Genomic DNA, 14,959 nt, shown 5'->3' on the forward strand with positions numbered 1-14,959 from the left:
CATTGGATATTTATGTTATTTCTTTTATTTCCAGTTGTTATAAACAGTAACTTCAAAAGTCATCTTTGTTGGTAGTCTTGATTACTACAGGGACATGCATTGGTGAATGGAATCAGAGGACTTAACAAGTGGTAGTTTTGTCTTGATGGCAATCCAAATGGTACTTTTTACCATGGCAGTATCTACTATACTATAAAATATTGGCATAATATCCATCATCTAGTTTTGTGATATCCCTGCATAATAAAGATTCTGAACAATATCATAAAAGTTTAATATATTTGTGACAAGGAATCACAAGGTGAAAGAAAGAATGCAATTGCTTATAATAAATATAGACTTAGCTTCAAAATAGCTAGCTTAAAATTTCTCCTCTGGTGCACTTTAAAGATTTCCACTGATGATCTTGGAGGGGTGGCACCCAGCCACTGTTGGAATGAAATAAAACCTGTTGTTCAAAGTTTGGATCATAATTGACATAATGCATATTTTCACTACTTTGACATTTATCTTATATGAAAAAGAACAATCTTATGTATGGAAAACATAAAAGTGTGATAATTCATAATGGTATCTGATGACAAGCATTTTTTTTTAAGATAAGAAAGAGTAGTTTTCACCTAAATTACATGTTCTCTGGTAGTTTTAAATCATTGCCAGATGATCATGGAAGACTCTTGTCTGCCCTTTCTCCCCCTTTTTTTTTTTTTGACTTTTTCATTGGTAATTTTTTATTTAATGGGTAGACTATATATGCATAAATATAATATATGTGTTTATATACCAGTACATATATTGTGTATAGATGTCAAAACAAAAATGATAACTACATAAATAGAAATAAATACAAAGTTATAACTAAGTTCTGTATGATTAACAACAAAACACATATTCTCTGACCTAAGAGATGCTGAAAGGCTAAGTAAGTTGAAGCAGAAAATTTATCTTATTCTTGTAGCACCAATATCCCAGCAGAAATTCTTGTTCATGATGGGTGTACAAGATTGTCTGAATTATAAAACTCAAGGTCAGAGTTGAGATTCTCCATATATAGGTTAATCCCTTTGATGCTTACCCCACCCCATCTTTGTACTCCTAATAAGGGCATCTGGGTTTTGTTTTGTTTTGTTTATTGGAGAGATTAATGGTTTACAGTAAATGCAGTTATTGACACATGTATAAAAATTTCTTGTTATCTGCAAAGCACTGTCATTGCAGGAGAGGTAGAACTTTCAGTTCTCCTTTTCTAATGGGCATAGGCTATGTCTCTTTAGTTGCATCCTATTCGTTATTCACTTTATTACTACCTGCCCTTTTTGTGTGTACTTAACCTTAAATACTGTGGTGACAGTTGTTTCTGCAAATCCATGTTAGGGTGAAACCCAAGGAAGTCTCTCAGGTGTTTGCTCCCTTTCAACCTCTGCCTGAAGGGAACTTGGCTTCTTTACTCAAGGCATTTTAGAGAGTAACTGCATTTTGATTCAGACTTGTAATAACTAACCCTTTTTATTGACAAAGCAAAGACTGAAACTATAGTCTCTTGAGGGTAGCTCCCTTGAGGTAAATCATGTGTCTCTTCCTGACCTGCCTTACCATTACCCTACTTTGATCCTTACTGTCTTCTTTTTCTCATTTTAGGCAGGAGGTTCCCAGGTAATTTTCACAAATCCTTTGGAAATAGTCAAGATCCGTTTGCAGGTGGCTGGAGAAATCACTACTGGTCCCCGAGTCAGTGCCCTGTCTGTCTTAAGAGACCTGGGGTTCTTTGGCATTTACAAGGTAATTTTTTCACTTAATCATTTGCTTAAGTATGTGTTTCATCTCTTAAGTTTCTTTCTCTTTTTTTTAATCTTATTTTATTGGTGATTTACAAACTTAATATGGCTCAGGGGTATAATTCCATACCTTTCCCACCACCAGAGTTTTGTATCCCCATTCCCCCCATTGGAAACTGCAGTAGTTCTCTCAAAGCCACAGATATGAGTTGACTATTATTTCTATAACTGTCTGTATTTATAAATATTTGCCTTTTTTTTTTTTTTACTATGGTCCTGCCTTCCATTTCTAAGTCACACCTACACCTGTTACTACCTCTTAATGTCTTTTTCTCCTCTTCTCTCTCTGGGCCCTGATAGAATTAGAGTCAAGAGCCTTCTGGTCATCTTCCCCTAATATTTCTTCCCCTCTAGGGGGTATGGACCAAAGTTCTTGGGTTGCAGAAGGTGGAAGATCTGGCTTCTGTAATTGCTTCTCCTCTGGACATGGGCTTTGGCAGGTCAATCCATACTCCCAGCCTGTTTCTATTTTTTCCCTATTGGATTAGGGCTGTGGAAAGGTGAGGTTCCAGAATATACTGGTGAGATCATCAGCCATGGGAAGTCAGGATGGAATCATAGTAGCATCTTAGTAGCATAGTGGCAACTTGGTGACTGGAAGGCATTAAGATATAAAGCAGGACAAAATGTTTAAAAATAGGACCCAAAAAGTAAGTATAGAGCAGATGAAATTAGAGACCATAATCTTAAATTTTTTAATGACTCATAAGCATGAAATCACTTCCTAATACTGCTATACCTGGAGAAGATATTCTGTTGGAACCAATAGGATACTTTTCATGCCAATTACAAAGAAGTAGCCATTCCTGGCATCCGCCCCCCAAAGCTTAGACTTAGACAAAGTAAGGATGACCGTGTGAATGATGCCTGCTAGTGTGCTTGTGTTCAGTGCATGATTCTTTGTATCAATACTGGGGGTGGGTGTAGTCTTTATTTAGATAATGCTATGACTAGAACCACCTGGTTCTTATTGTTTGTCCATGAAGGACGAAAACAAGGATGTCAGTATCTTCGTATGATACTTTGAACTCATTTAAGGAAAAGCCTATATCAGATTGGGAATTTATATTCAAGCCCTATCTATACATGTTGTTAAAATTTCGGAAGGCTCTTGCTGGCCGGGCTAGCTTCACGGCGGGTAACAGAGACGCGGAGACAACGGCTGGGCAGGGAAGCTCTATTTCTTTATTCAGGAACAACGATTCATAAACTAAGACAAACTAATCACCAAACATAACTCTGCTGTCTCTTTGCGGCGGCGCAGGCACACTCTCTCTTACTCTCGAACTCAAGAACCATCTCTTACTCTGGAACTCAGGAACCCAGGAACTCTGTCTCTCTGGCACTCTCTCTTACTCTGAAACCCTGAAACTCTCGTACTGGGGAACCCCCTGAAACTCTTCCACTGTGGAATTCTCTCTTACTCTGTAACTCTGGAACTCTCGGACTCAGGAACTCAGGAACTCTGACACTCTCGAACTCTCGCACTCAGGAACTCTCTATACATATGCCATATCATAATTATTTTGTATCTTAAACATTTTTTTGTTTGGGAAGTAATTAATTAAAGCATTAGAATGATTATAAAACCAAACAGTTTAGAAATTTTGGGAGTCATGCAATAGCGCAGCAGGTTAAGCGCACGTGGCACAAAGCACAAGGACCGGTGTAAGGATCCTGGTTCGAGCCCCCGGCTCCCCACCTGCAGGGGAGTCGCTTCACAAGCGGTGAAGCAGGTTTGCAGTTGTCCATCGTTCTCTCCCCCTCTCTGTCTTCCCCTCCTCTTTCAATTTCTCTCTGTCCTATCCAACAGTGACATCAATAATGACTACAACAGTAAAACAAGGGCAACAAGAAAGGGAATAAATAAGTAAATAAATATTTTTTTAAAATGTTTAACAATAGGAAAGTTTAAAAAAATTCTTGAAATGTGTCATTCAAATATTCTATCAAAAATTAATGGAATATACTAAAATTAGCTTTTACTGTGCCCAGTTGTAAGGTTTAGCAAGCATATGTATTCACCATTTTTCAATGAAAAGATTAATGAAATTGTCTATGACCAACTTGAATAAGAAAATAAACCTTTAGGGATAAAGATAAGTCAGATGTCTACTTAAAATAGTTTTCATTTGTTCATCTATAAAATACATTATAAAATTAATATTTTTCTAGACACACACACATACTAAATACTTTCTTGAAATTCTTCGTGAACTTTGATTCAGTGTGTTGCTCATCATGTAATCCAAATTTTTGAACCAGTTCTTCAAATGGTTTTATAGAGTGTGTTATCTTTATTTTTGTCTCCAGATAAAGCATTTTTCTGTGATACTGATCCAATCAGTAGTGTTCCTGGAAATTTTATCTCACGTACACAAAATTAAGATAGTTATTTTCTTTTTATTTTTGTATTCCCCATTAGTCTTGAATGGATATGATGGTTCCCATAATGTAATGATTTATGCCATGTTGCATTTTAGAACTTTAAGTGCCTTGTTTTGACATTCAGTGCTGCATTCATCAGATTCTATACCAGGCATACACACACACACACACACACACACACACATACATATATATCCTTTTTCCATTCAAGTTTTACAAGTGTTCTTAGTAAAGATCTAAGTTTAGTAGTAATTGAAGTTGTTTCAGGCATACTTGCCTTCCTCAGTGGTATTCTGGTATTTCTTAAGGTCATTTGATATACAGGGACACTACTCTTGAAGACTTTGTAAGGATTAAATAAAATATGATACTGTCTTTTCTAGAATTAGTGATGGGGAGGTCTTACCTTATATATAGGCATATGTAATCTTTAGGAAAAAACATTCTGACGTTCTTAATAGCACTTAAAATGTCTGGTCTGTAATTGTGCAGTGGAACAAAATGTTATAGCTATTTCATTTACCAAATTATTATCTATCTGTAAGAAATAGTTTTCTATTGATCAATTTGAAGAAAAATCATCTTTTATAAATTTTTAGGCTTTTGCCAACTACAATATGATGTAGCAGCTTGTCATTTTGACAGAATGCCAAGCTGTCTTTCAACAGGCTGTCTGGTAAAAAGCACTTAGGTACTATGCCAGTGAATGCTATTGAAATGTCTAGATGGATAAAAAGGTAAAAACTTGTTTGCTGACACAGAAACAGAGACTGTTCAACTACCTGCAAATGATACAAAACTGAGACTTAGTTCTTTTTATGTTCACTGTATTTCATAATCTTAATCCCCCTTAAAACCTCTTGGAAGTATTTAGTCTTCTGATTTTGTAGTTAGGAGAATAGAGGCTGCCAACGATGGTATCTAAGCTGAAATTGAGGCTCAGAAGTTTCTTGTTTCCACTTTTGTGCTAAAATTACTTTCCTGAAATGAGCAGGATTGCTCAAGTTTGAGCAGGAGATCTCTCCCATATAAAGTTAGTTTAATTACAAGCCTTGTGGTTTAATCTAGTTCAGAGACATTCCATAGGGCTTGGTACTTCCTTACAAAATGCTGCTTTTGGTGTATTGGCAATTACCAAGTAAAGTTGCTAACACTTTGAGCTTCTAGAAGCTTTATTTCCCTTCAAGAGAGTAATCTGGCTTCTTGCTCTTTCAGGTGGTCATTGGTGTCATGAGCTAATTCACTGAGACCTGGGAGCCTAGATAGACTTCGAGTTCATCTCTGAATTAAGTTCAGTTGACACTTGCATTATCACTCAAGGTTATCCTCATTTATAATATCCCAAACTCCAGCATCAACCTTTATTTCTCATGGAATTCTCTATTCCAGGCTCATCCACTTTACCATCCATGTTCAGTAGTCAGTTTGTCAACTCAAGATCCATCTATGTAAGGATACCATGGCTTTAGCATTGCTGTATAGTTTAATGTGTTTTTCTTTCAGAATAGTGCTTTCTAGCAGCAGAGCTAGTATTTCTCTTATGGTTGAGTAGAAAAATGCAAAGGACCTGATACTTTAACAACTGTTGGGCTTCACTCCTTCTTTGTAAGTCTTAAAAGAGAATTGCTGTTTTAGTGTTAGTTGGGACTAGTAGTCTTTGTTCTCCTTTTCTGGTCCTTTTGTTTGCTATTGTTAACATTACAATGAGGCAGCCTTAAATGAATATGGTTGACTCTGTCTGTGTGTTTAGGCCTGCAGTGCTTAACCTCACCTGAATTGGACTTACCCAGCTTTCTGTTTTTCTCATAAATAGATTTGCAAAATACCCAGCTGTTCTTTGACTTCTGTAAATGGTAATTAGAATACTTGCTTTAGAAATACATTTACAAATGAAAAAAAAAAAGTGGATGTGGTAAACATTCCTGAGGTTAGAAATGGTTTAGAGATATAAGGAGCTATGTAAACAAAGCCTTTCTCTTTGGTAACCTTAGAGACAATTAGTTATACCTCAGAGCAGGTAGGTGATTGAAAGCAGAATCACTAAGTGCCTTTAAAAGAGCTATTTGAATAGAATGAGATTTTAACTAATGTGCAATACAAACTAGTTAAGAATATACTAGCATGCATTTCCTTTTCCCTAGGTAACTAGTTTTATTGCATAAAGGCTTGAAGCATTACATATGTAAAATAAATTCTGCTATAGAAATATCTGCTTTTGAATGCTATTTTTTTCCAATAGAAATCAATAAAGCTTTACTGAGGAGATAGACTGTACCTTAATGATAGAATGAAATGTCATTTATTATTAAATGTTAGCACAGCTAATATAGCTAAAAGATGCTTCATTAAAACACAATTTTCATGTCTCCTTTTGGAAACAAAAATGACCAGTGAAGCTATGACAGCTAAGATTCATTAAACATTGGCTCTACATGCAAAGTCCCTTAAGATGTGGATCATACTGTATTCTAAAGAAAGGCATATGCTTTGTGCAAACGTATTTGATAAAAGTATTCAAATATGGGGTGGGAAAGATAGCATAATGGTTATGTTAAGAGATTCTCATGCCTGAGGCTCCACAGGTCCCAGGTTCAACCCCCACACCACCATAAACCAGAGCTGCACAGTGTTCTGGTAAAAATGTGTGTGTGTGTGTGTGTGTGTGTGTGTGTGTGTGTGTGTGTGTGTGTGTGTGTGTGTGTGTACATGTACATATGTATGTATATATGTTTCTGTCATGCATATATGTTGTGTTCATTCATAATGTATACATAAATGAATGAGTCCATAGAAATCAGAAATCATGTACTAGTATATATATTTGGATTTGTTCTGTTAGTTATCTCAAGGGAATATTGTATATTTCCATTTTAAATAAAATGCAAGCTTATGGTTCAAAAAAATACCCAGAATTGTATATGAAACAGTAAAAAAAAATTGCTTAGGCACCTTTCTATTCTCTCTTCAAAGAATAACCACTATTTATATTTTTGCATATATTTAAGGTGGAAAAAATCTTCCTCCTTATGTCAATACTTATTTCTCCTTCCCTTCTTTCCTTTTTCTAATAATCATTCTAGTTTGTCTATTATTTGTCAATGAGTAAGAGATACACAGAGAAAGAGAGAGTGGGTGAGATACCAGAGCACTGCTCAGCTCTGGCTTATGTTGGTACTGGGGATTGAACCTGGGGCCTGGGAGCCTCAGGCATGAATGCTTTTTTGCATAACCGGTATGCTGTCTCCCCAGCCTTTTCCCTTCTTCTCCATCGGTCTGTGAGTCACAAATTAGAATCATATCAATGTCAGTGTTGTATGTTTTAACATAAAAAGACTATTTCCACACACTATATCTTTAGGCGCTTTCTTTGTTTCATAGCTGTATAAATTTTTTGAAGGTTGTTTTTTAATGCAGTTTCTTATTGACATGCTATTATTGTTTTCCATTTAGTGATATTTTAAGCAATGACAACAACTCTGCATATATTTTGACATACTTTGTGAATATATACAAATGACAAGTTCTTAGCAATGAAATTGTTAAGTCAAAGAATATATGCAGTTTTTGTGATGATAGAATTTATTCAATTGTATTAATTAGTCTTTTCTTGGTAACGTATAAGTACATAAGAATACTTCCCACCTGCAGGGGCGTCCCTTGACATGCAGTGAAGTAGGTCTGCAGGTGTCTGTCTTTCCCCCTCTGTCTTCCCCTCCTCTCTCCATTTCTCTCTATCCTATCAAACAACAATGACAGCAATAACAATAATAACAACAACAACAAGGGCAACAAAAAGGGAAAAAATAGCCTCCAGGAGCAGCAATGGATTTATAGTGCTGTCACTGAGCCCCAGTGATAACCCTGGAGGCAAAAAAAAAAGTACATAATTTCCTTTTACATAAATGTTAATTTTATTCATCATGAGCTAGAAATAGGGAGAGAAAGGAGAGAAAGGCAGGGGCTCGAGATCAAACTTGGACCTCATGCTTGAGTATCCAAAGCTCTATACTATACCAATTCTTGGGCTGCAAAAATAAATCTTTGATTTAGTAGTTTTTTTTCATAGATTTTATTTATTTTACTAATGAGAAAGATAGAAGGAGAGGCAGAGAGAGAGAGAAACCAGACATCACTTTGGTACATGTACTGCCAGGGATTGAACTCAGGACCTTCTACTTCAGAGTCCAATGCTTTATGCATTGCGCCATCTCCTGGACCACGATTTAGTAATTTTTAAAAAATACCTATCTTAATGAGTTCATAGCCCTACTTAGAGAAAATAATTTTGTCCTACTGTCTTGCTAACTTACCATCACCAAGGGGCAATATACAGTTTTATAACCACCACCATGGCAGTTCCCACCTTCCTACATTATTTATTTATTTTTTTATCAAGACTTCTGTGAAAATCTTTATCAATCTCTTTTTTGAGCTTTAATTCTCCTAATTTCACTGTCCCACAGCAGCTAGGTGGTCTATTTTACAATGTAAATTTGATTAATCCATTCACTCCAAGCACTTAAGTTGAGTGACTGTGTGCTAGGTAGGAGCGTTAGTGATAAATCCAAGGCCCTATTCACAAATGCTATGGCTAGAAAAAGGCTACTTGCTATCAAGAAAACAAATATAGAGCCAGCAAGATAGCTCACCTGAATAGTGAACCTGCTTTATTAAACACACAACCTAACCCAACCCTCACACACTTGAGAAGATTCTGTGTTGTGGTGTTTCTTTTTGCTTCCAGGGTTATATCTGGGGCTCAATGCCAGCACCATGAATCTACTGCTCCTGGTGGCCCTTTTTTTTTCCATTTTGATTGGATAGGAAAGAAATTGAGAGGGGAAGAGGAGATGAAGGTGGAGATGGAGGAGAGAAAAAGATAGCAGACCTGCTTTGCTGCTTGTGAAGTGCCCCCACTGTAGGTAGGAAGCCTGGGGCTTGAAACTGGGTCCATGTGTAGGTCTTTGTGCTTCATACTCTGTGTGCTTAACCAGGTATGCCACCACTTGGCCCTTTGTGGTGTCTTTCTCTATCTCCCTTTATATCTTTTTTTCAATTAGTGATTTAATTTTAATCTACAAAATTATGAGACAACAGAGGTATAGTTCCACACGTTTTCCACCAACAGAGTTCTGTGTCTCCATTCCCTCAATTGTGAAATACAGTAGTTCTCCCAAGGTCAGAGATACAGTTGACTATTATTATTTCTTTAGCTGTCTTTATATATATTTGCCCTTTTTTTCCCCTGTGGTTCTGCCTTCCCTTCCTTTTTAAATCACACCTACAACTATTGCTACTTACAAATGTCCTTCTTTTTTCCTTTTCTACTTGGGTATTGGGTCTTGAGCTCTTGACAGAATTGAAGTTGAGAGCCTTCTGGTTATCTTCCCCTAACATTACATCTCAAGGAATATGAACCAGCATTCTTTTGGGGTTCAGAAGGTGGGAGTTCTGGCTTCTGTAATTACTTTTACACTGGATGTGGGTGTTGCCAGGTTGATCCAGGTCCCCAGCTTATTTCTGTCTTTCCCTAGTAGGGTAGGGCTCTAGATAGGTGAGGCTTCAGGATACAGTGTTGAGGTCATCAGCCCAAGGAAGTCAGGATATAATTATATTAGCATCTGCAATTTGGTGGCTGAAAGGCAGAAAGATATAAAACAAGTTAAAATAATAAAATTGAACAATAAACAGGAACCAAAAAGTAGGAATGGAGCAGATGAGAATAGGGATCTTAGGGTAGAGAGAAGCTAAGAAGTCTATTTTAGGTATGTTCCTAAGAATCCATGACTTTAGTAATTTTTGTTTGAGCCTGGAAGCTGACATGCAGCAGACTCAAAACATTGTCTAGGAACATAGTCCCAGAGTTGAGAATAGGGCTAAAAAGCTGGGCAGGGAGTTGCTTGAATAAAGTATATAAATACAATTAACTGTTTACCTCATTGATCTGATCCAGGTTCCATATACAGATTTAGCACAGGAGCCTGTGTAACCTCTGCATCCTTGTCAGTCTGAGCTCACAGTCCATAATCACAGCTAAGAACGTTCTAGGCCAGTGGTCTGGGAAGTGGCAAAGTAGATAAAGCACTGTACTCTCAAGGATGAGGTCCTGAAGTCAATCCTCGGCAGCACATGTACCAGAGTAACATCTGGTTCTTTCCTCCTATCTTTCTCATTAATAAATAAATAAAATGTAAGTGGTCCTGGAGGTGGCGCAGTGGTAAATCATTGGATTCTCAAGCATGAGGTCCCAAGTTCAATCCCCAACAGCACATGTACCAGAGTGATGTCTGGTTCTTTCTCTCTCCTCCTACCTTTCTCATTAATAAATAAATAAATTCTAAAAAAAAAAATTTAATGTTTAAAAACAGAACATTCTAGGCTGCACTCATTTCAAGACCAGTTTCCTTTGAGTGACAGAGCAGGATGACCCAGCCTCCCTTTGGAGAGTGGAGCAGTCCCTATAATTACTTCTCTACAGTGAGGACTAGGTCCTAGAGAAACCTACAAGAGAGTTTATGATGACATTCCTGGTGGAAGTGACCAGTGATGGTAGAGAGAGGGATCTGTTAGAGGTCTAGGCCCATCATATCTATGTGGGAATCCTAGGATTCCCTGACTAGGGCCCCAAATGATGGAGTGGCCTGGTATTGGTCAAAAAGGCCATCATTAAGTGAGCTGGTCTGTTGCCCATATCCAGCTTTTGTAATCCTTTCTTTTATCTGAGGAGCTTAGACTTTCTCCCAGTTGTTAAAGAGTTGAGTGCCATTTGTTGTATCCAAACTGGTATTAGGTTTATGGAATCATGGCCTTAAATTAGACATAAGACATTCAATCTGATGTCACCTTTATAATTGAAGTCCAGTAATCTTGAGATTTAATAAGGTGACTGGGTCAGCAGTGGCAGTTCTAACACTCTTGACTCTCTCTGTTTAAAGTTTATCTTACTCTCCCACAGTAAACATGGACAGGTGCCCTAGAGAGGAATGGGGCCTTAAATGCTGTTTTAGGGTTGGTTGAATATGCATATATAGTTCACCTGCTTTGTTGTGCCTCCCAGATTTGAGCCTGAGCCCCCACTGCTTTGGTGCTACTGTGTCTTTTCATCTCTTCTTCTCTATGTATCTGAAAAAGTCAGTGAAACCCTGGCAACAGCAAAAAGGAAGAAAAATAATTGAAAGGTCTTTGACCCTTGATCTGCACCTTGAACTTAAAGGTGAGGATCAATGGCTTTCTTTTAGATATCCATGTAAGTAGAATGACAGACATAGAAATCCATCTGAGGAAAATATAGGTTTTTAAGGGGAAAAGATTACAGCAACTGGAGGAAAAGTTGTAGCATTAATAATGTTAGAGCAAAGTGGATGCTGAAGGAGTTTTCATTTTGTTGGGAGAACCTTGTTGATCTGTAGATAGGTATGGAAAAACTTCTGAAAGTAAAATGATTCATAGTGTCTAAAGATAGCAAGATTAAATACTCTAGAACTATCCTAAGTAACATAGAGACAGGTTTCAGTATGTGCATAAGCTCATGAAAACTAATACTTAGTGTTTGCTCTTTGGAAGGCTTCATGCTTTAGACTACATATGCTTTATATCACTTTATCCTTAGTACATTTGTGGGCTGAGGGGTGAGATGGAGGGGGGTTTGTGTTATAGCTGAGGGAAGGAAACCTTGATGGTTTTAAGTAATTTGTTCAAGATCACACATCTTGAAAGTAAATAGGAGGTTTGGTTTCAAATTCAGTCCAGTTTCTGTTTGATACTTAAGTTATCACATTACCAGATAGGAAAGAACACGTGCCTGATAGTTCAGGGTAAGTTTAGAGACAAGGTGAGCAATTGAAAGGTTTGGTGTCACTGTTGGTGAGTGCAGAAAGAGTATGTCAGTGTCCTAGCCTACACCATTTTTGACCTACTTGAGGCTAAAATTTTATCAAAGTAGTGGGTTTTTGAGGGGTGCTGTATGTATGTATGTTCTTGTATGTGTGTTTAATGTACAATTTCACTGGAGATTGAGTGCCAACCTTATACAGCCTCAATAATGATTTTCCAAAATAATAATTGTTCAAAATAGCCTACTCCTAGTCCTTCCCCACCACCTCACCTACACCAAAATCCTTCACACCTGCAAAAAAAACAAACAAACAAAATCTAGCACTACAAATAGTTATACCTTCATTGTAAGAAAAAAAGGAAAATTCCCATTTATTATTCTTTACTAAAGGAAGGGTGCTATGGTTATAAATGGAGGGAGAGAAATCAAAAACTCCAAAGTCCTATGGTGATACACATGGTTGAGTGTCCATGTTACCATATGCAAAGACCTGGGTTCAAATCCCTGCTTCCCACCTGCAATAGGGAAGCTTCACAAGTATTGAGGCAAAAATGCAGGTATCTCTCTCTTTCCCCCTCTACTTCCCCCTCCACTCTCAATTTCTCTGTGTCCTAACAATTTTTTTTTTAAGGTTAAAAAAAAAAAGGCTACTGGGAGTGGTGGATTTATCATGCAGACAGTGGGCCCCAGCAATTACCCTGGTGACTCACATGCAGTCAAGAACTCCATCCTAACCCCTACCACACTGAAGGAAACTTGGTGGTTTGGTGCTGTTGTCTCTTGCTTTCTCACTCTCTATCTAAAAAAGTCAACTTAACAGTGGTGAAGCCCTGGGGAGAACAAAGAAAAATTTTTAAAATAACCAATCAAAAATTCCAGGCTTATCAACCATAGATTGGCAGACTGAATCTCAGCTGGAAATTTATTTTTGAAGTAATCTTAAATTGGTAGTATCCCCAGACATTTGAAAAAAGTTATTTCAGAAGGAATCTAACTTCAATCTATACATCAAAGAATTTTCACTGATAATGTTTATAAGGTAGTAAGCAGTTTGCAATTTAAAAAAACCTCAAATCACAGAAAGAAATAGGGAGCAAACCAGTAGGTAGCATTTTAAGCCCACAAACATTTTTAATTGTTAAATTATCAAAAAAATATAAAAATTTGAAAGTTTGATAGTATTTATAGTAATTAAATTTTCTAAGTTTAATAGCTGAACAGCAGATGATACACAACTGAAGAAAGGATCTGTGAGTTGGAAAATCAGAGAGACAATGAGAGATTGAGACACAGAGGAACATATAAGATGGTCTCATTAGAATAAAAGAAAGCCAGAAGTAGAGCTTATGACAGAAAATTCTCCAGAATTAACAGAAGTGATAGACCTATAAACTGTACAGATTCCAAGTTGAATAAGTAAAAATAAATCACACTATATGCACCTTAAACAAAGGTGTCTAACAATACAGCAGAGCTGAAGAGAAGAAGCTTTTAAGTGCCCAAGAGGAAAGCCGGTTTTCGCTCCAAGGAGGGAGAAGCAGGCTATAAGGAATTGCTCCACTGGCATAGTGTAGCCCTCCATGTACCAGACTGGTGCTCTGACGTCTTTCTCTTGCTCTTGTGAAACTTGGTGTCTACTATGGAATAAATAAGTCCTCATAAGTAAATAATAATAAAAATAGGGACAGTATAAACCAGAAAATGTAATAATGCTATCTCAGTATGTAGGGGGAAAGAAACCTGTCATCCTACCACTTTATATCCTTTGGAATTTATTCCAGAAATGAAACTTAAAAAAAAGAATTTAGACTACCACAACTAAGAAAGCACATTACCAGTAAACCCTTCTTTATGTTGTTTATTTATTTAGTTTATGTATTTATCTTGAATAGAGACAGAAAATTGAGAAGGAGGCAGGGAGATAAGAGAGTAAGACACTTGCAGCACTGCTTCCCCACTTGTGAAGCTTCCTTCCTGCAGGTGAAGACCAGGGGCTTGAACCTCAGTCCTTGAGCACTGTAGTGTGTACACTCAACCAGTGCACCACTGCCTGGCCCACCAGTAGACCTTGACAAAAGGGAATTCTTGACTGTGCTTATCAGGTAAGAAGGAAGATGGTCCCCGATGGCAGGGTTGAGATGCTACGAAGAATAAAGAACAAAGAAAATGATAAATGTTTAGGCTAAATCAGACTTCCTAAGTTATAGTGGTAATTATAATGCCTGTGTTTTACAAACACATAACACTAATAAATAGGAAGGCTACTTATAATTTCATCTAAAGCACATACGTTATACAGGAACAAGATAGTGAAAGAAAGTATTTTAAAAAATAGCGATCACTGTAAGTTTAGCTCCACGTACTAAAAAATTAGGGTATTCTCTTATACTAGAAATAGACCATAAATTCCAAATAACAGAAAGAAGGGAAAAGTTTTAGGTGGAAGAGGCAAAACAAAAAAAGGACAGAAAAAATTGGAAATGTGGGACATATTTCACAGATTCATTTTTGTGAAAATGACATGAATGGTGTGTAGAGACTAAAATGCTGTGCTGCTTATTTGATTTTTCTGCCTATCATCTGGAGGCTGAACATCATCAGTAGTGAAGCAGTATGTGACAGTAGAAAAGCAGAAAACTCGAACTGACACAGGAACAGCAATTCAAGGTGCTAAAATGCTTTTGTTAGAAGCTCAGTGAAATTACGGAGGAAACAATGTCCTAAAAGCCCCTGGACTAAGGAAACTGGTTAATGTGAATTTATATCTCAGCTCCTCTGTTACTGAATCTCCAGTAGTTGGCTGACCTATTTAGTTTTAACATTAATTCTTCTTCTAGCGTTTGCCTTTAACATTAATGATACAATATCATAACAGGTCTTAGCACCAATGTATTGCTCAGCT

General features: G+C 37.1%; 1 protein-coding gene across 3 annotated transcripts in view; it reads left to right on the top strand.

The window, feature by feature from the left end:
- SLC25A13 (solute carrier family 25 member 13) overlaps positions 1 to 14,959 on the top strand; it is a 221,104-nt gene that overhangs the window by 183,940 nt on the left and 22,205 nt on the right. For all 3 annotated transcript variants that reach the window (XM_007532058.3, XM_060196194.1, XM_060196193.1), the window contains one exon: positions 1,639 to 1,779. In XM_007532058.3, the coding sequence (XP_007532120.2) occupies positions 1,639 to 1,779 (141 nt within the window). The remainder of the gene's footprint in view (positions 1 to 1,638; positions 1,780 to 14,959) is intronic.

The sequence above is a fragment of the Erinaceus europaeus genome, chromosome 8 (genome assembly GCF_950295315.1).
Source record: "Erinaceus europaeus chromosome 8, mEriEur2.1, whole genome shotgun sequence".
NCBI classification, from domain to species: Eukaryota; Metazoa; Chordata; class Mammalia; order Eulipotyphla; family Erinaceidae; genus Erinaceus; species Erinaceus europaeus.